Raw genomic sequence first — 23,189 nt, 5'->3', positions numbered from 1 at the left:
GCAGATACACTCGTGAAGTTTAAGAGACTACTAGACAGGTAAATGGAGGAATTTAAGGTGGGGGCTTATATGGGAGGCAGGGTTTGAGGGTCGGCACAACATTGTGGGCCAAAGGGCCTGTACTGTGCTGTAGTATTCTATGTTCTATGTTCTATTTTCTGTAATTCACAGTTCTTTTATCTGTATTATAATGTATTGCAATGTACTGCTGCCGTAAAGTTAACAAATTTCACGACACATGCTGATTCTGAATTCGATACTAATTCTGTGCAAAAGTCTAAGATACATGTAAAAAAAAACTCCGTAAAGTGAAGATGCTTTCAAAAATATTGAAATAAAATGTTTCTTTTTTTTTTAATTTTATTTTTATTTGGATAAGGAGTTCACAATTATCATGTACTTTTTTCACACATATAACCTTTTCCATTTTTTTATATGTATAAAACTACAATTATTTATACATTCTTAAGTACACATTGAGATGATATAAAAGCAAAATAAACATTTAAATAGATAATTATGTACTGTGGTAAATCTAACCTATTAGGCTAAGTAATGAAATTAGTTGTTAAGAAAAATGGTAATAATAGTTTCCATACAACCCTTCTGGACCATTTCCACTGGTCCAAAATGTTGCATACAAGCCTATATACCAACCATTGTAGGTGTTTATATCCCAATTTGTTCGTGCTTGTTCCTGCCCGCAGACATAATTATCCAATCCCTATGTACTTATTTACTTAATTTTTTCATTTTTTTTTATCCCTTTCCCAAATCTTTCCCTTTACTTGTGATAATTCTCTATTTTCCAAAAAAAAAACAACAAACATTTAGACTAGGGGTGCTTACGTTAGCAATATTACTGTGTTGATGAGAAGAGCAATATAAATCATTAGGAGAGTCATCTAAAGTCTGCTCGCATTGGGGTTATATATTCAATCCATTTATTCCAGATTTGATAAAATGTTTCTTTTTGAGTTCTCAGGGAGTAGGTCAACTTTTCCATTTTAAATATTTCCTAGATAATTTCGTACCAATCTTCCAATGAAGGTGGTATTGGATTTAGCCATTTTCTAGTGATTGATTTCTTACTTGCCGCTAAGAGGGCCTGCAGCAACTTTATATCTTCCTTCTGTTCAAGGAACAATACATGCCCCAAATAGAGCGTCTCAAAGTTCAGAGGTATCTGGGACCTAAGTACCTTAACTAATGTTCTATGAATACCTTCCCAAAATAGACTTAATTTAGGGCAATCCCAGAAAATATGAAAATGATTTGCCTCCTTGGAGCCGCACCTTCTCCAACACATCACATTTGTATCTTTATATTTTTCCTGATATGGGGTCTTGAAGTATCTTGTAATGTTTTTCCAACAATGTTCTCTCCAAGTCAAAGAATTAGTCGAGGACCATTGAAAGCTGCAGATTTTCCCCCAAGCCTCCTCTGAAAGTACCAACCCCGCTTCTTTCTCCCACTTCTCTTTAATATACAGTGTATTTACATTTTTAGCATGGGAGAGTGCATTATATAGGCGAGAAACTGATTTACTAGGTATTAAACTGCAAGCCGAATTCAGAATCTTGAAAAATTCTAATCCTACTGTTGATAGGTCTGTATATCTACAACTCTGGTTAACATAGTTTCGTATTTGAAGGTACCTAAAAAAGTCATTATGTTCTAGGCCATGTTTGTCCTGCAGGATTTGGAAACTTTGTAATACTCTTTTATCTATAAATGAGAGGTAGGTTGTAAGACCTTTCTTTATCCATAGCTCAAATCTTTTATCTCCTCTGTTGGGAAGGAATTCGGTATCATATGCACACCATCTAAAGAGTTTTAGCATGTTATTAATTCCACATGAATTAACCACCTTCTGCCATACTTTTAATGTAAGATTTATCCAAGCATTATTAAATTTTTCCAACTGGGCCATCAATCCTTTGACAGCTATTGAGGCCTGAAGAGGAAAACTGTCAACTAATCCAAATTCTATTTCCTTCCATCTAGCCTTATATTCCCTATTACACCAATATAACAGAGGGGTTATCTGTGAGGCATAAAAATAATTTCTCAGGCAAGGAAGAACCATACCTCCTCTTTCCTTCCCTAACTGTAAGGTGTTATATCGAATTCTAGGTTTCCTTCCTTGCGAAATGAAGCGGGAAATCCATTTGTCCCATTCCCTGAATTGATTATCATCCACCTCCACTGGTAAAGTACGGAAAAGATATAATAACCGAGGAAGAATATTCATTTTTATAGTATTTATCCTTGAATTTAAACTTAAAAAGGGGATAAGATTCCATCTATGCATATCTGCTTTTATCTCTGAGATTAATGGCCCATAATTTACCTGTGACAGTGTTGAAAGATCCTTCGGCAGGGTTATTCCTAAATATTTTAATGATTTAGCTTCCCACTTAAGATCGTATGTATCCTGCAATTTTTTGGATGGTGTATAATTTAGGGACATAACCTGCATTTTCTTTACATTTATTTTATAACCTGATATTTTCCCAAAGTCATCCAACAGTGTAAACAATCCTATAAATGATTTTTCTGGTTCACTCAGATAGACCAAAACATCATCTGCGAATAACGCCACTTTCTGTTCAATCCCTGCCACCTTGATACCTTTTACGGTTTCACTCTGTCTTATTAGTTGGGCAAGTGGTTCAATATATAGCGCAAAAAGGAGAGGAGAAATTGGGCATCCCTGTCTAGTGCCTCTCTCTAAAATGAAGGAGTCAGAGAGGTCCCCATTTATCTTAATTCGGGCTGTTGGGCTGTCATACAGAGTCTGAATTACTTTAATAAAGCTTTCTTGAAAGCCGAATCTTCCTAACACTCTGTATAGGAATGCCCAACTAACCGAATCAAAAGCTTTCTCAGCGTCCAATCCTACTACCATTGTCTCTGTCTCGTTCTTATTAACCTGTTCTAATATGTGCAGAGTTCTCCTTATGTTGTCCTGTGTTTGTCTTTGTTGAATAAATCCAGTCTGGTCTAAATGGATTAGGCCAGGTAAAAGCTTTTCCAATCTGCGCGCTAATATAGATGTAAATAGTTTGTAATCTAAATTAAGAACACTAATTGGCCGATAATTGCCACATTCTAGTTTATCTTTACCCTCTTTAGGAATAACTGAAATAATCGCTTCTCTCCAGGAAGGTGGAGTTTCTCCTCTCTGCAAGATCCAGTTAAAGGTGTTAAGTAGTAATGGGGCTAACTGTGTCTTCAGGGACTTGTACCACTCTGAGGTAAACCCATCAGAACCCGGGGACTTTCCAGCCTTTAACCGAGAGATGGCCACGTTCAGTTCTTTGACAGTTACTGTTTCTAATAAACTTTCATTTTGTAAATCTGTAAGTTTAGGTAGATCTAAAAAATTCAATACACTGTCTATATAGGGCTCACTGGGGGCCCGGGGTTGGGAGTACAGCTCTTGATAATATGTTTCAAAACTCTCTTGAATTTTCCCTATTGTACTCTCCACAAGCTTTGTCTTTGGATTCTTTATTTTATGAATTGTATTGTCTGCTTGTTGTTTTCGTAATTTATATGCTAATAATCTAGCTGATTTACCTCCTACTTCATAATTCTTTTGTCTCAGGTAAAGAAAATTTCTTTGAGTTTCCAACGTATAAATATCATCAATTTCACTTTGCAATTTCCTAATTTCCTGTTTTCGATTTGAATTACTTTTGTTGCTATCTCCAACTTGAAGTTGTTTTAATTTTCCTTGAAGGTCTGCTAATTTTTGTGCATTGATTTTTTTCATGTGAGTAGTAATGGAAATAATTTTCCCTCTCAGTACAGCTTTCAATGTATCCCATAAAATCACTGGTGATGTTTCTCCCGTGTCATTAAGGTCTAGATATTCTTTGATTTCTCCCCTTAATCTCTCCATTACTTTTGGGTTATTAAGTATATGTGAGTTTAGCCTCCATAGTGTTTTCCTCATTTTCCTTTCCAGGATTAGAGACATAGAGACTGGGCTATGATCCGACAGATCAATTGTTGCAATATTACAGTTTTTTATCCTGAGTCTATCTGTATTAAAGATAAAGAAATAGTCTATCCTTGAATAGTCTGAATGAGGGAAAGAGTAATATGTATAATCTTTACTAGTAGGGTGTAATTCCCTCCAGACATCTATAATTCCCAACTCCTCCATCAATGAATTCACTTTCCGAGTCGGAGGTTTATTCTGAGTAACTATTCTTGAAGAATCTAATATAGGATTTAATCCAATATTAAAATCCCCTCCACAAATTACTACCCCTCGAGAACTGACCATTAGGTCAAAAATGTGTCTATAAAATGACCATTCACTACCTGGAGGAGCATAAACATTCAGCAATGTTATTTCTGTACCTTCTATTCTTCCTGTGATTTTTACAAACCGTCCTTCTTTGTCTCTAGTCTCTGAAATATGTTCATAATTAAGAGTACTTGATATTAAAGTAGCTACCCCTCTTTTGTGACTCAACTTATATGATGAATAAAATACATGCTTAAAGCCCATTCTTTTTAATTTTCCATGTTCAGATTGGCTCATATGTGTTTCCTGGAGGAAAGCTATTTGTGCCCTCTCTTTTTTCAATTTAGACATAATCTTATTTCTTTTAATTGGATTCAAAACCCCATTAACATTATAGGAAATTATTTTTACCAATTCAGTTTGCATTTTTCTCTAGTAGAAAAAAAGCACTCTCCTTTTCTAACCAATCAGTAAGCAATCCCTTCTCAACAGTAAACCAAGACATATAACCACACCCTAGACATTTTTGAACATGTAACATTTGAAAATTTTTCCCGACTTCCCACAGTGAGGCCTGAGCACCGACCCGCCTCAGATCAGAGGGATAACCTCTATCTTCACCCTGTGTTAGAGGGCCCTCAGCAGTTTGAATAATCATAGAGAATTTTCTCCTATTTATGTCTCGACCATATTGCTATCATTCAAGTTATTCCGCCTAGATTATTTTCAGTTACCAGTTTTCATTTTACTTTTAAGTCCGATTTACTCTTTTCAGTCATTTCTCTTAATTAATCTGTATTCTTTGTACATTCGCGTCTGAATATTTGCAGCTTTTCCTTGTAGTTTGACACTCTGGTTCGTGTGGAGCGTCCTCGCCCCACTAACTGCCACGACTTCTGCCGAATCCTCTCCAGTAGCGACTCCGGTTGGGTGATAACTTTAATAGGTAGTCCCCGGTCCGCCAGGTCCGACGTTGCCTCCTCCCCCGTAGCGTAAGTTTTTGTCCCTTCGTCGTAAAAGACTCTCAGCCGAGCTGGATACAGGGTCTGGAATCTGATGTTGTTTTCCTTCAGGACTCTCCGTGTTTCCGTATATTCCTTCCGTCTGGCAAGAATCCCCGGTGCGTAGTCCTGGTCTAAACTGATTTTACAGTTGTTCCACATGAAACCTTTCTTTTGCCATGCTCTTTTAAGCACTTCTTCCTTCGTTCTGTAACTGAGAAATCTGATCAGAATCGATCTGGGCTGGGCGCCTGCCGGAGGCTGTGGTGCCAACGCGCAGTGAGCCCTTTCTATCTGTAGGTCTTTTGCGGCCGGTATATCAAGGTTCTCTCTAAGCAGCTTCTCCACGAAGGGAATCATCAATCCGGGTTTACCTTCGGTTCCTTCGGGAACTCCGTAGATCCTCACATTTTCCCTTCTCGAGCGGCCTTCTTGATCTATTAGTTTCCACTGGAGTTGGTCTTGTAGCTTGAGCATTTCTGCTATCACCTCCTCTGCATTTTGTAGCTACTCTTCAATTCCAACAATCCTCGCTTCGGCTTCATCTATCCGCGAGTTAGTTTTTACTATTTCTCCTTTAATATCTTCCAGCTGTTTGCTGTTATCTTGTCGGAACTCGCGAATCTCTCCGAGAATCAAAGACAAAGTCACCGATTCCCCCTCATTATCTCCGTCCTGGCTTGCCGTGGGAGAGCTAGGCCCTTCACCTTGCTGCATCTCTTTATGTTTATCAGCCTTCAAAGCGGACTTTTTATTCTTGTTCTTAGATATCATCCTTGCCCCTTTTATTAATATAGTTATGCAATATTAAGTATTTGTCTAAATTCGATTTTGGGGCAGTTTACCTTCTTTTTTGTCGAGAGACCTTTTCCTTACGCCGCCATTCCCTTGATGACCCGGAAGTCCCCCGAAATAAAATGTTTCTAAATATCAAAAAGATTACTGTAAAGATCAGTAAACAGTAAAAATCTAAATCAAATCAATATTTGGTGTTGCTACCCTTTGCCTTTAAAACTGCATCAATTCTTTTTGGTACACTGTTGTGAAGTTTTATTAGAAAATCAGCTGGTAGGTTGTTCCAAGCCTCTTGGAGAACATGCCACAGTTCTTCTACAGTCTTTGGCTGCCTCACTTGCTTCTGTCTCTCTAGGCAATCCCAGACAACCTCAATGATATTGAGATCAGGTCTCTGTGGAGGCCATACCATCTGAAACCAAATTTTAAAAAAAATGGTGCTTAAGACTTCCGCACAGTGTTATATATTGGGATGGTGGGGTGGGTGGTTGTGGTTAGGGTTTCTAGTCTCCTCTCACTCTCCAGATACATATGGGTTAGTAAGTGTGGGCACACCATGTTCTTGACTGAAGCATGGCGACACTTGGCGGCTGCCCTCAGCATATTCTTGGTTGGTCCTTAACACAAATGTTGCATTTCATTCCATGTTTTGATGTGCAAGTAACAAATAAAGCTAGTCGTTAATATTTAAATATCCGAATCAGAATTGGTTTATTATTGTCACATGTACCAAGATACAGTGTTAAGCTTGGATTGCATATTGTTTATACAGATCAAATCATGACACAGTGCATTGAGGTAGAACAAGGTAAAGCAATAGCAATGTAGATATCCCTCTTTCTTCCCCTTTTTCCCATGATCCACTCTCCTCTCCAATCAGATTCCTTCCTCTCCAGCCCTTTACCTTTCCTACCTACCACCTCCCTGCTTCTTACTTCCTTCCTCACCCACCTGGCTTCACCTATCATGTTCTAGCTTGTACTCCTTCCTCTCCCCCCATCTTTTTATTCTGGCTTCTTCTGTCTTCCTTTCCAGTCCTGGTGAAGGGTCTCGGCCTGAAGCATCCACTGTTTGTTCCCTTCCATAGACGCTGCCTGACATGCTGAATTCCTCCAGCATTTTATGTGCATTGAACAGAATGCAGAATAAAGTGTGATAACTTTAGAGAATGTGCAGTGCAGGTAAGCATTAAGGTGCAAGATCATAACAGTATCATAATTAATTAGCAAAAGAGTTCTAAGAAGATTAAAGGTGAGCTTCTTCATCGGAGATTTGTCTTTGGAATCTACTCCACGTCCACGCACCTTGCCATCAGCCGTGAGCACTAACGGAGTGCAGCACACACTAAGTGAGGCTTTGGACATAAGGTAAAACCAACAGATGGCGTGAGATCCAAGCTGGTTCCAGGCACAGTGTGGAATGAAAATCTCTGCATCAAGGTCGTGAAAAACAGAAACAGCTCCATCTTGGCCAGGCTTTCCCCAATGCATATCCGCCGACCTTTAAAATGCGTGAGAAAATAAATTCAGAGTATTAGATATTCATAGAATTACGAATACATTCCTTGTACCAGCCTTGTAAAGCAGACGATGTTTATAATCGTAGTTAACATTTAAAACTTTACCGTCAGCAATAAGTTTAGACTCTGGAATTCAAGGGAATTCTGGTCGCCTCATTACAGGAAAGGTGTGATGAATTTGGAGAGAGTGCAGATGAATATCTGCCATGATTAGAGAACATGAGCTATAAGGAAAGCATGAAAATATAAAAAAATGCAAATGTGTTTGTTTTATTTAGAGATACACAAACGGAAAGGAGCCCTTCAGGTCCAAGCCCGTGCTGCCCATTTATATCCATGTGACTAATTAACCTACAAATCCATATGTCTTTGGATTGTGGGAGGACACCGGAGATAATGTACAAGCTCCTTACAGACTGTGTCGGAAATTAAACCCAGGTCACTCGTGCTGAAAAGCGTTATGCTAACCACTATGCTAGCATGCTGCTCCAAACTTGGGTAGTTCCATCTGGCATGTCTGAGGCCGAGGGGAGAGCTAACAGAGGCTCATAACATCATGAGAATGGCTGACAAAATAAACATTCAGAATCTTTTCTCAGGATAGAATTGAAATGTACTCAAGGATATGCACTTAAGCTGAGAGGGGCAAGTTTCTTTTTTTAACATGAGTCGTACATTTTTGGAACGTGCTGCCAGGAATAATGGGGGATGTTGATATAAAAGTAGTTTAAGAGGCTGTTAGACATATCAATAAGCACAAGATTGTGCAGATGATGAAAATATATAGATAGATAGCTATGTATTTATTGATCCCAAAGGAAATTAGTGTCACAGTAGCACTACAAGTGCACAAATACAAGCATTAGAAGAGAAGTAAGAAAGAATAAAATAAGTTATGTCAAACAGTCTAAGTGGCGGGGGGGGGGGGGGGGTCATCACTTCCCAGGCTATAGATTGACTCATTATAGAGCCTAATGGCCAAGGATAAGAATGACCTCATATTGGAGCAGCAACACACACAAAATGCTGAGGGAACTCAGAAGGTCAGGAAGGATCTATAGAGAGGAAGAAACAATCAATGTTTATGGCCAAGACGCTTCATTGGGGCCGAAAAGGAAGAGGAAAGAAGCTAGAATAAGAAGGTGTGAGGAGTGGAAAGATATTATATCGATACCTGGTTAACACATGCACCCTAGGTTAGGTGGTGATAACAGCTGTTAAAAAAACTCTTACATTCTAATTAAACACATTTCAAAATCATTCAAAGTTGCACTCATTGTAAACTATTGTCATTTTAAAATTTCTTGCACTGTACTACTGAAACAAAATAAAAAAACAATTCACGATATGTGTTTTGGCTAAGAACCTTCGATGGAACCACTTGTGTGTTGCTCAAAATTTCCAGCACCTGCAGAACCTCTTATGTCTCTGACAACATTATGTAAATTGGCTAGAATATTCTAATAGTTTGGTACCTGCAGAGAAAGGTATGAAGGCATCTCTCTTCACAAACCTCCCCTCCGCATCTAGAAAGTGAGAAGGGTTGAAGTCGTTTGGTGTTTCCCATTGAGTTTTGTCACGGAGGACAGAAGATAGCAGGGGAATTACCTGCATTCCCTTTGAAACAAAAGAAAATGTGAACATCACAGTCAGTTCTAAACCTTCTTCCTGTTGGGTGCAACTGGAGAATTGAAAATCACTGATAATATTTTACTAGCAACGGGAAAGACCCTGTGCATTTTAGAGCGTATAAAACTCCCACACTTGGAGAAGTATGTTCAGAATCAGAATCAGGTTTATTATCGCAAACACGAGAAAATCTGCAGGTGCTGGAAATTCAAGCAACACATAACAAAATGCTGGTGGAACGCAGCAGGCCAGGCAGCATCAATAGAAAGTAGTACAGTCGACGCTTTGGGCCGAAACCCTTCGTCAGGACTAACGGAAAGAAGAGATAGTAGGAGATTTGAAAGTAGGATGGGAAGGGGGAGATCTGAAATGATTGGAGAAGACAGGAGGGGGAGGGATGAAGCTAAGAGCTGGAAAGTTGATTGGCAAAAGGGATACAGAGCTGGAGAAGGGGGAGGGTCATGGGATGGGAGGCCTAGGGAGAAAGAAAGGGGGAGAGGAGCCCAGAGGAAGATGGACAGCAGGCAAGGAGTGATTGTGAGAGGGACAGAGAGAGAGAGAAAAGTGGGGAAATAAGCAAATAACATTGAACATTGATTTCTCTAACTTCCGTTAATGCCCTTCCTCCCCTTCTTACCCCATACCTTATTTATTTATTTCTGTCAACTGTACTTCTTCCTACTGATGCTGCCTGGCCTGCTGCGTTCCACCAGCATTTTGTGTGTGTTGCTCAGGTTTATTATCACTGGCATGAGACATGAAATTTGTTAACTTTCTCAAAACTCCCACACTTGGAGAACTGTGTTCAGTTCTGGCAGTCTCATTATAGGAAAGACATGGAAGCTTTAGAGAGGGTGCAGAAGAGATTTTCCAGGATCCTGCCAGGATTAAAGAGCAGCCCTTATGAGGATAGGTTGAGAGAACTAAGGCTTTTCTCTTTGGAGTGAAGGAGGATGAGAGGAACCTAGATAGAGGTTTACAAAATGATAAGAGGCAGAGATAGAGTGGACAGCTAGAGACCTCTTCTCAGGGCAAAAATACCTAATACAAGGGAGCATTATTTTAAGGAGATTGGAAAAAAATACAGGGGAGGATGTCAAAGGTAGTTTTTTTTTAAACACAGAGTGGTGGAATGCCCTGACAACGGGATTGGTAGAGACAGATACATTAGCGCCATTTATTTTAGATAGGTACATAGATGACAGCGAAGTGGAGGCTTACTTAGGAGGGTAGAGTTAGATTGAGTTTAGAGTAGGTTAAAAGGTCAGCACAACATCATTGTCTGAAGGCCTGTACTATGCTGTAACGTTCTATGTTTCACTATATGTTCTAAGAATAGAGAAAAAGCCGGAGGAACTCAGCAGGTCAGGCAATGTCAATGAAGATGAATAAACGGTCATCATTTCAGGCTGAGACCCTTCATCAGGAATGATGAAGGGGGACAAAGCCGGAATAAGAAGGAGAGGGAAGGGAAACAGTACCAGCTGTAGGTTATAAGTGAGACCGTGTGAGGGGGGAAGGTGGGTGGGTGGGGAGGGGGTGATGAAGTAAGAAGCTGTCAGGGGATAGGTTGAAGAGGTAACAGGGCTGAAGAAGAGGAATCTGATAGCAGAGGACAGTGGACCATGGAAGAACGGGAAGGAAGAGAGAAACCAGAGAGAGCCGATGGGCAGGTGAGGAGAAGGGGTGAAAAGGTAACCAGAATGGGGAGTGGAAAAAGAAAAGAGAATGCAGCAAAATAGCTGGAGAAATCATTGAGGATTTTGACCCAAAATGTTGACTGTTTATTCCCCCTCCTTAGATGCTGCATGAATTTCTGAGATCATCATGCATTTTGTGTGTGTTGCTCAAGATTTCCAGTATCCAGAGAATATCATGGTTGTATACAAATTGCAATATCGATTTTATTTTAAGAATGTTTTCTATTCCTTTATTGTGCTATTTCTTATAGTAATAGATTGAATTTTCAACATTGTGACGAAAATTACTGATCTATGTGGAAGATTGTAATTAGAACTTAAACCATAAGACCATAAGACATAGGAACAGAATTAGGCTATTCAGCCCATCGAGTCTGTTCTGCCATTCCACCATGTCTGATCCCGGATCCCACTCAACTTCATACACCTGCCTTCTCACTATATCCTTTCATGCCCTGACCAATCAGGAAACAATCAACTTCTGCCTTAAATATACCATAGGACTTGGCCTCCACCACAGTCTGTGGCAGAGTATTCCACAGGTTCACTACTCTCTGGCTAAAACATTCTAAATGGTCTAAAAGGTTTCCCCTCAATTTTGAGGCTGTGCTGTTCGTTTCTGGATACCCCCAGCATAGGAAACAACATCTCCACATCCACCCCATATCATCGTTTCAACATTCAGTAGGTTTCAAATAGAACCCCTTACAGTCTTCTAAATTCCAGTGAGTACAGGCCCAAAGCTGCCAAACGCTGCTCATATGTTAACCCCTTCATTCCCAGAATCATCCTCGTGAACCTCCACTGCTCTCTCCAATGATAGCACATCGCTTCTGAGATATGGGGCCAAAAACTGTTGACAATACCTGAAGTGCAGCCTGACTAGTGTCTTTTAAAGCCTCTCCTTGCTTTTATATTCTATTCCCCTTGAAATAAATGCCAACATTGCATTTGCCTTCTTTACCACAGTCTCAACATGTAAATTAACATTCTGGGAGTCCTAAGTCCCACTGCACCTCTGATGTTTAAACTTTCTCCCCATTTAGATAATAGTGCAGTCTATTGTTCCTTTACCAAAATACATTATCATACATTTCCCAACAATTTTTGCCCATTCTTCCAATTTGTCTAGGTCCTGCTGCAACCGCATTGCTTCCTCAGTACTACGTAGTCCTCCACCTATCTTCGTATCATCCGCAAACTTTGCCACAAAGCCATCAATTTCATTATCTAAAACACTGACAAACAAGCTGAAAAGTAGTGGTCCCAATACTGACCCCTGAGGAACACCAGTAGTCACTGGCAGCCAACCAGAAAAGGATCCCTTTACCCCCACTCACTGCTTCCTGCCTGTCAGCCATTTCTCTACCCATGCCAGTATCTTTCCTGCAATGCTATAGGATTTTATCTTGGTAAGCAGCCTCATACGTAGCACCTTGAAATGTATTAAAAATTGCACATAACTTGGAGGAACAAATCATTGCTTTGATATTTTTGTTCTTAATTTAAAGGCTTTTACCTTTGGAATGAAATATTCTCTGAAGTGTGTATCCTTGGTTGTTGCATGTGGCATATTCATTGGGATGATGTTGGCAAATCTCTGGATCTCATGCAATACTGCATCAGTATATGGCATTGCCTTCCGATCCATCATTCGGGGTGGTCTCTCTGTTCCAATAACTCTATTAATTTCCTCTTGCACATTTCCTTAAGAAAATAATACTTCAGGTTCTATAGCATGATAAAACTGCAAATGTTAGACATATGAAATAAGAATAAGAAAGTGACAGAAATGCTCAACAAATCAGGCAGCATCTGTGGAGAAAGAAACAGTCAACTATTCAGATTGGTGATCTTTCATTAGAATAGGTTCAATTCCCACAACCTATGGACTCACTTTCAAGGACTCTTCATCTCATGTTCCTGATATTTATTGTTTAATTCTTTATCTTTTGCTTTTTTTGTATTTCCACAATTTGATGTCTTTTGGTTGAATGCCCAAGTTGGTATGGTGTTTCATTGATTCTGTAATGGTTGTTATTCTATGAATTTATTCAGTATGCTGGCAAGAGAAATAACCTTAGGCTTTTATTTAGTGATATATATGTACTTTGATATTAAATGTACTTTGAACTTTCAAGTTGCAGAGAATAGACTAGCGGTTAGAAATGGCAGCGCCAGTGAAACAGGTTCAATTCCCGCCACTGTCTGCAAGGAGTTTGTATGTTCTCCCCGTGACCCTGTGGGTTTTGAGAAATTTAATTTTTCCAGCATACTTTACTGGGAGGACATCTTTCTTTCTTTTTTTGAAAACCTTTAACTATAAAACATAGAACTGAAATTAATATCACCTCCACTAATACCATATACTACCTTGAAATTCATTTTCTTGCAGGCATTTACAGGCAAACAAAGAAATACAATACCATTTACATATGAAAAGCTATACAGACTGTATATGAAAACTGTTGTTGGCCAAATCACAGACCATGATGAATCAATGTATGGGACGGAGACTGAAAGTCCAGTTGAATTGTGCCACAGCGACAACCACTCACTCAACACAAACAAGAGAAAATCTGCAGATGCTGGAAATCCAAACAACACACACAAAAGCTGGAGGAACTCAGCCAGCCTGGACGCATCTATGGTAAAGAGTACAGTCGACGTTTTGGGCCAAGACCCTTCAGCAGGACTGGGAAAAAAAAAGATGAGGAGTAGAGTTAAAAGGCGGGGGCAGGAGAAGGAGAAATACAGGGTGATAGGTGAAACCGGGAGGGGGAAGGGGGAAGTAAAGTTGGGAAGTTGATTGGTGAAAGAGATACAGGGCTGGAGAAGGGGGAATCTAATAGAAGAGGACAGAAGGCCATGGAAGAAAGAAAATGGGGGAGGAGCACCAGAGGGAGGTGATAGGTAGGCCAGGTGATAAGGTGAGAGAGGGAAAAGGGGATGGGGAATGGAGAAGAGGGCGGGGGCCATTATTGGAAGTTCAAGAAATCAATGTTCATGCCATTAGGTTGGAGGCGACCCAGATGGAATATAAGGTGTTGTTCCTGCAGTCTGAGTGTGGCCTCATCACAACAGCAGAAGAGGCCATGGATAGAAAAATCGGAATGGGAGTGGGAAGTGGAATTAAAATGGGTGGCCACTGGGAGATCCCGCTTTCTCTGGTGGATGGAGCATAGGTGATCAGCAAAGTGGTGTTCCAATCTACGTCAGGTCTCACCCATATACAGGAGGCCACACCGGGAACACTGGAAACAGTATATGACAGATGAAGTGACACCCCACCTGGAAGGACTGGTTGGGATCACTCAACATTGGTGAAACCAAAAAGCTGATTATTGACTACTGAAGGAAGAATCCAGAAGGTAAAGTTTTCTGGGAGAGTTCTCAATCAGAACTAGTGATTAACTTGTCATAAGGGCCAGTCATTCAGGTAAGAAATCATCCCGACCCGCAAATGGGACTGTATCAGATAGGTTAGCACAGACTATTTGGGCTGAATGGCCTGCTTCCATGTTATATGACTCTATGACTCACTGCTGCTGGTTGTTTCATACCTTTGAAATCAAGCACGGAATTTTGACAGAATTAGATTTTATTCAGGTAAACAGGTAGATAAATAAGTTTAAATAATCTCTTACTTTGAATTTGTGGGTACTTCATCATCAGTAGAATGGCCCAGCGCAGCGTTGAAGAGGAGGTATCCGTTCCGGCCGCAAAGAGGTTGGTTACTGAAGTCACCAAGTTGTTGTCATGGAAATAAGAATCAGCATTACTTGATTCCTTTGAAATGAAAAAAAAGATAAAACATGAAATTAGTTTGGAACCAGTGCTGTCAGACTAGTGTTTAGGAAACAGGACTCAGGTTGGCACAGGAACTCAACTAGTGGAGCTGCTGACTCACAGCACCAGAGACCTGGCTTCAAACCTGACCTCAGGACCTCTCTGTGTGGAGTTCGCATGCACTCCCAGTGGATTTCTCCCATGTTCCAAGGCCAGTAACATTGAGCGGCAGAATCTGGAGTAATTATAATGAGAATGTGGAGAAAATAAGGACCAAAAATCAAAGATCAGCTTTACTCACCATTCACATTTACATGCGTAAGACCACAAGACCATAGAAGATAGGAACAGAATTAGGCCATTCACCCCATCGAGTCTTCTCCACCATTCCATCGTGGCAGATTTTTTATCCCCCTCAACCCCATTCGCCTACCTTCTCTCTGTAATCTTTGACACCCTTACTAATCAATAATCTACCAAGCTAGGCTTTAAATATACCCAACACACACAAAAATTGCTGGTGAACGCAGCAGGCCAGGCAACATCTATAGGAAGAGTTACAGTCGACGTTTTGGACCGAGACCCTTCGTCAGGAACCTTTGTCATTGGGTAAATATACCCAATGATTTGTCTCCACAGCCGTCTGCAACAATGAATTCTACAGATTCCCCACCCTATGGCTAAGGAAATTCCTCCTCATTTCCATTCTAAAGGGACATTCTTGTGTTCTGAGGTTGTACCCTCTGGTATTAGACTCTCCTACTACACAAAACATCCTCTCCACAGCCACTGAATCCAGACCTTTCAAGATTTGATAGGTTTCAATGAGAATGCTCTCTCATTCTTCTGAACTCCAGCAAGCAGAGGCTCTTAACTCTTTCATTTCCAACATCATTCTTGTGAACCTTCTGTGGGACCTCTCCTATTTTAGATAAAGGGGCCCAGAACTGCTCACAATACTCCAAGTGCAGTCTGACCAAAGCTCTATACAACCTCTGCATTAGGAGTTTGCTATAAAGAATAAATATGCAAGGTTAATATTCTGGATTGGCTGGAGAAAACTAATTGAGGGACGACTGTTGTTCAGATTTGAGAAACAGAACACCAGCAGCTGAGAACAGAGAAATGCAAGGCAATAGTTTCCCAAAAACACTCTCCCAATGTTAGGAAAACAAATCTTGCAGGGGTATCTCCACTGGCAGTGGGACAAGAGGCAGGGAATCTCCATTGAGATCAGGACACAAAGCAGGGAACCTCCACTGGGATCGGGACACGAAGCAGGGAACCTCCACTGGGACTAAGACATAAAACAGGGATTTTTTGCATCTGCTACATCAGTGTCAGCGAGGTTAAGGAGAGATCTGGAGCAGCAATCATCATTTCTGAATGCTCCACTTCTCTCTGCCTCGGTAAAGCAGCCAGTGTAATCAAAATCACTGGACGTGATCTCTTCTCCCCCACCCACTGGGCAGAGGGTAGTGGTGGGGGTTGAGGGGTTGGAATGGTAGCATAGTGGACAGCACAACAGCATAGTTAACACTATCAAATCACCAACATTCAGGATTCAATTCCCACCGCTGCCTGTAAGGAGTTTGTACGTTCTCCCCGCGACTGCATTGGTTTTTTTCGTTACCTCCCACATTCCAAAGATGCACGGGTTAGAGTTACTAGGCTGTGAGCATACTATGTTGGCACCAGAGGCATGGCAACACTTGCAGGCTACCCTCAGCACATATTGAAACTGGGTTGGTCATCAAGGCAAACAAAGCTTTTGTTTGGACGTTTCGATATCTTGATACTACACATGTGAGAAATAATAAACTCATAAACCAATTCCATTTCCACTTGCTGCCTGATCTGCTGAGTAGTTCCAGTACTTTCTACTGAGCATACTTCATCTAAAATAAATACCGTGAGGCGCCATGCAACCGTAGCAGTTAGCACAATGCTATTACAACTCGGTGAGTTGGAGTTCAGAGTTCAATTCCGACGTCCTCTGTAAGGAGTTTGTACGTCCTCCGTTTGCAATGCGTGGGTTTCCTCCAGTTCCTCTGGTTGAATTCCACAGTCCAAAGATGTACCAATTAGTAGGTTAGTAGGTCATTGTGTATTGTCCCGTGATGAGCTAGGGTTAAGTCGGGTGCTGCTGACGGCACAGTTCGAAGGGCCGAATGGCCTATTCTGCACTTTATCACTAATGTTAGCAAAATTTTTGTGTACCTCTTCTCGTTTTACCAAGAAAGCATCAATCAAGCTCCTTATATTGTTCTCATTCAGAGTTTTCTGATGTTCTATGTAAAAACTCTGGATAAGCTGAACCATCTGTGTTCGATTTTGAAAGATTTTCTTGTGAGTTCCAGGTAGAAAGCCGAGGAAAGGAAATGCGTTGTACATCTGAGGAATATAGAACATGTTTAGTCCACCAAATGGTTCACCACTGTTCTGTAGAACATAGACTGATTGAGGCCCTCCGTTGGTCACGGTCAACCATAGATATTGTGTCCCAGCTATCCAGGTGACATACAAGCCAGGGCAGTGTGACATGGGGAGTGAGCTGCTGCCTGAGTACAGGCTCACCTTCTTCATGCAGCTGATGAATCCAAAGGAACAGTTTTGCAACAGCAGTTTGGCAGGAGTTGTCAGTCAACATTGAACTCAACATAGGACGAACTTAATATGTATGTACATACAACCAAAATAAACCAATTCCAATGGATGTTAATGGGCATGCGCAAATGAATATATAACAAGGAAATAAGTGGAGGAATGGGATTGATTTGAGATAGTATTGACATGGTGAACTACATAGAGACTGGAGTCATATAGTCCAGAAACAGGCCCTTCGGCCCAACTGTCCTATGCTAGTCCTATTTGCCCACGTTTGGCCCACGTCCCTCTAAACCTTTCCAAAGCAAGTGCCTTATAAATGTAAGGGCTAGGTAATCAAGAACCAACAGGCAGATGTTTAGGGTGGTAAATGAATGACTTATAGGAAACTTGAGGGGCAACTTTTTTACCGAGAAGGTGGTCTTTTGCTAGTGGGGGGAGGGTGGTTGGTGCTTTGCTGCTGCTTATGCATGGGAAGGGGGAGTTGAGGGGCTTCGGGATTCTAACGTTTAACTGTCATTCATTCTTTAGGGCACTGCTCTATTTTCATGGATGTTTGCGAAGAAAAAGAATTTCAGGATGAATATTGTATACATTTCTCTGACATTAAATGTACCTATTAATCCTATATGGGATGAACTGCAAGAGAGTGGTTGAGGCAGGTATATTAACAACATTTGAAAGGCACGTGGCAGAATAACAATTCAGTACAGATTAGGTGGGCTAAAGGACCCACTTCAGTCCTGCAGTGCTTGGTGATTTTGATCCTATGATAACTTCCACATAGTGGGGTATTAGCAATGCATTGTACACACAGAAGTCACTTTATTAGGTAGGAACTGTACTGTACATACATGTACTGTATCTAAAATGTGGCCACTGAGTGTATGTTGTGGTCTTCTGCTGCTGTAGCCCATCCACTTCTGGGTTTGATGTGTTGTGCAGTGACAGATGCTCTTCTACACACCACTGTTGTAACATGTGGCTATTTGAGTTACTGTTGCCTTCCTGTCAGCTTGAACCAGTCTCATCATTCTCCCCTGATCTCTCTCATTCATGAGGCATTTTCACCCACAGAGCTGCTGGTCACTGGATGTTTTTGCATCATTCTCTATAAACTGTAGAGACTATTATGTGTGAAGATATCAGGAGATTAGTAGTCTCTAAGATACTCAAACCACCCCATCTGGCACCAAGAATCATTCCACAGTCAGTCACTTAGATCTCATTTCTTCCCCCATTCTGATGCTTGCTCTGAAGAACAGCTGAGCCTCTTGACTATGTCTTTATGTTTTATGCATTGAGTTGCTGTCACATGACTATATTTCCATTAATATGTAGATGTACAGAAGTACCTAATAAAATGGCCATGGAATGTACAGTGATGTAGTGTGTAAACATATAAACTCTCATGTGTATTTCAACAAGCAGCACTATAATGGCAATATGCCATTCAAAAATAGTTCAAAGCAGAATTCCATTGTAATACTGAATATACAGTTTACTTGCACTCTGGAAGATCCAAGCAGATTAAAATTTTCGCGTATCAGTTTTGTTATGGTGAGAAATATTTCATCCTTGTATCCAAATCGTTCTCCAAAAATTATAGAGCAGATAACATTGGCCATGGCAGAGGTAACAGGCACAGTTGTATTGAATGGTCGGTCTGCCAAAGAGAGCATATCAACATCTTGTTCAAAGTTAGGCTAGAAATAAAAAGGCAATGCAATATATGTGTATTACAACTTCACCTTCTTTGCTAACGTAGTTTTGTGATTATACAAGCTGTGAATTATCTAAGTTTCAGTCAGTACTCCGTCAGCATAGATTGGGAAGAACATCTCCTCCACAATCACCATCAGCACTGGTGCAACACAAGGCTGTGTCCTTTAGGAGGTACAGGAGCCTTAAGTACCACACCAATAAGATCAGAAACAAACTATTAGCCTCTCACCAGCTTTGGAACCAGCGCGGATAACTTCACCCATCTCAACTGAACTGTTTCCACAACTTCAAGGACTCTACAACCCATGCTCTGAGTATTATCTATCTAACCTTCAATCTACCTATTACTTTATTTTATTTGTATAGTTTGTCTTCTTTTGCACATTGGCTGTCAGTCTTTGCATGTAGTTTTTCATTGATTCTATTGCATTTCTTTATTTTCCTGTGAATGCCTGCAAGAAATGAATCTCAGGGTAGTGTATACGGTGGCATATACGTACTTTGATAATACATTTACTTTGAACTTTTAAATTTGTGTTTGTCAGGATAAAGAATGACTTGCATTTAGATAACATTTAAAGGGCCCTTCCATGTCTCTCTTGCAAGTTCACAAAGCATCTTACAGCTAATGAAGGGATTTGGAGTCACTGTGGAAAAATGGCTGAAATCATCTGTCCAGAATCAGTAATGTAACCTGAGTTTGTAGTTCTGAATAAATACCTTGACTCTGGAAAATCCAAGCAGTATGAGTTTACTTACAGTGAGAAATATTTTGTCCTCATGGTCAAATCATTCTCCAAAAACTATAGAGCAGACAACTTTGGCCATGGCAGAAGTAACAGGCACAGTTCTATTCAAGGGTTGGTGCTGGCTGAGGGAGAAAGTGAGTATAACTCCAATACTCTGCAATTGTAATCTAACTCATTGTGACCTTCCACTGCACCCTCTATCTGCACCGCACTTTCTCTGTACTGTAGCACTTCATTCTGTATTCTGTTATTGCTTTACCTTGTACAATTGTAATTAACTCATCTGTATGAATGGTAGACAAGACAAAAAGGATCTAGCACCTTCCTGGCCTCTATAACAAATAAACTCTTCTCAGGATTCCAGAGGGGTACAGATATCAAGTATGACTGACATCTTGATGACAAATTCTTCCATTTTCATCAGGGATGATGCCTGGGTATATCTAGTCCGGTGGCATTTATACCCCCATAGTCCGTCCCTCCTGATTGGCCAGTCCTCATTCAATCACGTTTCCGCTCTCCCACCTTGTTTACTATTGAATTCCAGTTCTTACTTCAAACGAGACCTTCGTCTTTATTAAAATTATTTTCCTCCAGTTTGATTTCAATAGCTTCCTTTACCAGGTGATCCCAAAACCCATTGCTTTCTGCCATTAAAGTCAATCCTATGGCCATTGCGAGTGCAATGTTCTGCTACCGCCTCCTTCTCCAGGTAACCCAAATAGAACCCTGTGCTCCTGGTTGCAGGTTTCCACAGTCTGGCTGATATATGCTGCTCCGCCTTCTCAGGGAATTTTAACAAAGACAAAGGTGTTTAAGTAAGAACTGGAATTTAATTGTAAACAAGGTGTGAGAGCAGAAACCTGATTGGATGAGGACTAACCAATCAGGAGTAAAGGACCACAGGGGTATAAATACCACTGGAACAGACATGCCCAGACATCATCCCAGATGAAGAAGGCAGAGTTTGTCATTAAAATGTCAGTTATAATTGATACCTGTACCAGGCTGGAAGCCCTAGAACAGATTATTCGTATGCAAGACAGGTTTTTCACTGTACCTTGGTACATGTGACAATAATAAACCAATTTTCCAATCGATTGTTCCAAAATTGGATACGATAAGCTCTTTTGTCACTTGTATATCGAAACATACAGAGGAGTATACGACACATGCCGATGATAATAAACCCGATTCTGATGTGTTCTGTGCGGTAATAACCAACACAGTCTGAGGATGTGTTGGGGGCAGTCCGCAAGTGTCGCCGCGCTTCTGGCACCAACATAGTTTGCCCAAAGTTTACTATGTTTTCTTTAAATGGGAGTGGAAGCCAGAGCACCGAGAGGAGACCCATGCAGTCACAGGAAGAACAACAAGCTCTTTACAGGCAGTAGGGGGAATTGGATCCTGATCTCTGCAAAGCATTGTTTTCTTGTGCTATGCTACCATGACTATTGGAAACCCCAACAGTGCAGCATCTAGTTCACTCATTCTCACACTCACTTTAACTTCACCGTTCCTACACTTTCCTGAAACTTGCCCGTGTCAAAAATCTGCAATCAAGGATCGACTTTATTTGCCATATACATTTACATATATTATGAATTTACTGTGGTGTGTTGGCCAGGGCACAACATGCAACAAGAAGCAACAACGTTCAACAATTATGAAGAATAAAGATTTATATAAGGATAAAGTTTGAAATGCAGGTATGGAATAAAATGTGCATAAATACATAAATACCAGCATGTGTTTACAATGTAATCAACATTGTAAAAGTGATTTAAAGAGTTTGCAGTGCAGTGACAGAGTTAATAGATAGAGGAGGTGGGGCATATAACTAGAATGGTTGATCAGATTAACAGCCTTATGGAAGAAACTTTTAAGATGGTGTGATTTTTTTTTGTTGTAGAAGCCTTGTAGCACTTTCCAAAAGGGGGGGAATTAGTAGTCTGTTTGTGCATTAATAGGAGTTATATCGAATACTCGGGTAAATCTGCCAGTCCAGACCACCAGAATCCTGGAGTACTGGACCTCAGAACACAGGACAATAATAAATTCATTTACCAGTTGACCTCTGCAACAGGCACCCAGCATGACTACAGGCTGCTAGAGGTTTAAAGATAGGAAATTATAACTGAACTGTCTGCTCTGCAAATGTCACTTGTTCAATCCAACGTACCACCCAGAGCAGAAGAATGAACTTAAGTAAGGCTCCAACCTCGGTGAGATTCCAACTCTTGCACCAGGTACTTGGCCTCCTCAATTATCTTGTCCTCAATTGTCTTCTTGCCCATTCCAAAATTGCGTAACGTCGTTAAAGTGAATCTTCGCATTTGTCTCCATGATTCCCCGTGTCCAAAAGAAATCCCTAAAAACCACATGCAATGAAAACTTGTGAGAACGTCTAGCCAAGAGGAAGAATCTTTTGGCATTTCTCAGTCTCCACTTCATGGCCGTTCCCAACAAATGAGATAACCTCACAAACTTGCACAGATGTTCAGCTGAGAGCATCCTTACATGCCACAATACTGTGTGGTCCAGAAACTGCAACACAACAAACATACAGTATGTACAGAAAGGTGCTGGAAAAAAAAACATAGGAACATATAAAACCTACAGGAAAATACAGGCCTTTCGGCCCACGATGCTGTACTAAACGTGTACTTACTTAAGAAATTACCTAGGGTTGCTCATTAAGGCATCCGTTAGTCTTGCGAGACCATGGATCTGCACCTGGAAAGTCTTCATATTCCAGGGCGCAGGCCTGGGCAAGGTTGTATGGAAGACCAGCAGTTTCCCATGCTGCAAGTCTCCCCTCTCCATGCCACCGATGTTGTCCAAGGGGAGGGCATTAGGACCCATACAGCTTGGCACCAGTATCGTCACAGAGCAATGTGTGATTAAGTGCCTTGCTCAAGGACACAACACGTTCCCTCGGCTGGGGCTCAAGTAGTTAGTCCAATGTCTTAACCACTTGGCCACGTGCCCACACAAGAGTTACCTCATACCCCTCTGTTTTTCTCAACTCCATGTACCTATCCAGGAGTCTCTTAAAAGACCCTATCGTATCCACCTCCACCACCGTCACCGGCAGCCCATTCCACGCACTCACCACTCTCTGCATTAAAAAAAAACGTACCCCTGACATCTCCTCTGTACCTGCTTCAAAGCACTTTAAAACTGTGCCCTCTGGTGCTAGCCATTTCAGCCCTGGGAAAAAGCCTCTGACTATCCACATGATCAAAAGGCCAGAGGTATCATGAAGGATCCCATCCACCTTACTTATGGACTGTTTGTCCCATTCCTATCAGGAAAAAGGCTACACAGCATCCACACCAGGACTACTAGATTCTAAAACAATTACTTCCCCTGAGCTGTCAGGCTGATCAACACCTCCACCCACTAAAC

General features: G+C 40.9%; 1 protein-coding gene across 1 annotated transcript in view; it reads right to left on the bottom strand.

Moving 5' to 3' along the window:
- The window catches only part of LOC134352288 (uncharacterized), a 74,648-nt gene that overhangs the window by 46,345 nt on the left and 5,114 nt on the right, over positions 1-23,189 (bottom strand). The window contains exons 3-9 of the mRNA XM_063059578.1: positions 22,000-22,149; positions 18,810-18,970; positions 16,918-17,091; positions 14,556-14,697; positions 12,428-12,615; positions 9,055-9,196; positions 7,390-7,560 (exon numbers count right to left, since the gene is read on the bottom strand). Coding sequence (XP_062915648.1) covers positions 7,390-7,560; positions 9,055-9,196; positions 12,428-12,615; positions 14,556-14,697; positions 16,918-17,091; positions 18,810-18,970; positions 22,000-22,149 — 1,128 coding nt within the window. The remainder of the gene's footprint in view (positions 1-7,389; positions 7,561-9,054; positions 9,197-12,427; positions 12,616-14,555; positions 14,698-16,917; positions 17,092-18,809; positions 18,971-21,999; positions 22,150-23,189) is intronic.

The sequence above is a fragment of the Mobula hypostoma genome, chromosome 9, assembly GCF_963921235.1.
Source record: "Mobula hypostoma chromosome 9, sMobHyp1.1, whole genome shotgun sequence".
NCBI lineage: Eukaryota > Metazoa > Chordata > Chondrichthyes > Myliobatiformes > Myliobatidae > Mobula > Mobula hypostoma.
The sequence above is the reverse complement of the archived record's forward strand: the minus strand, read 5'-3'. Positions and strand labels throughout refer to the sequence as shown.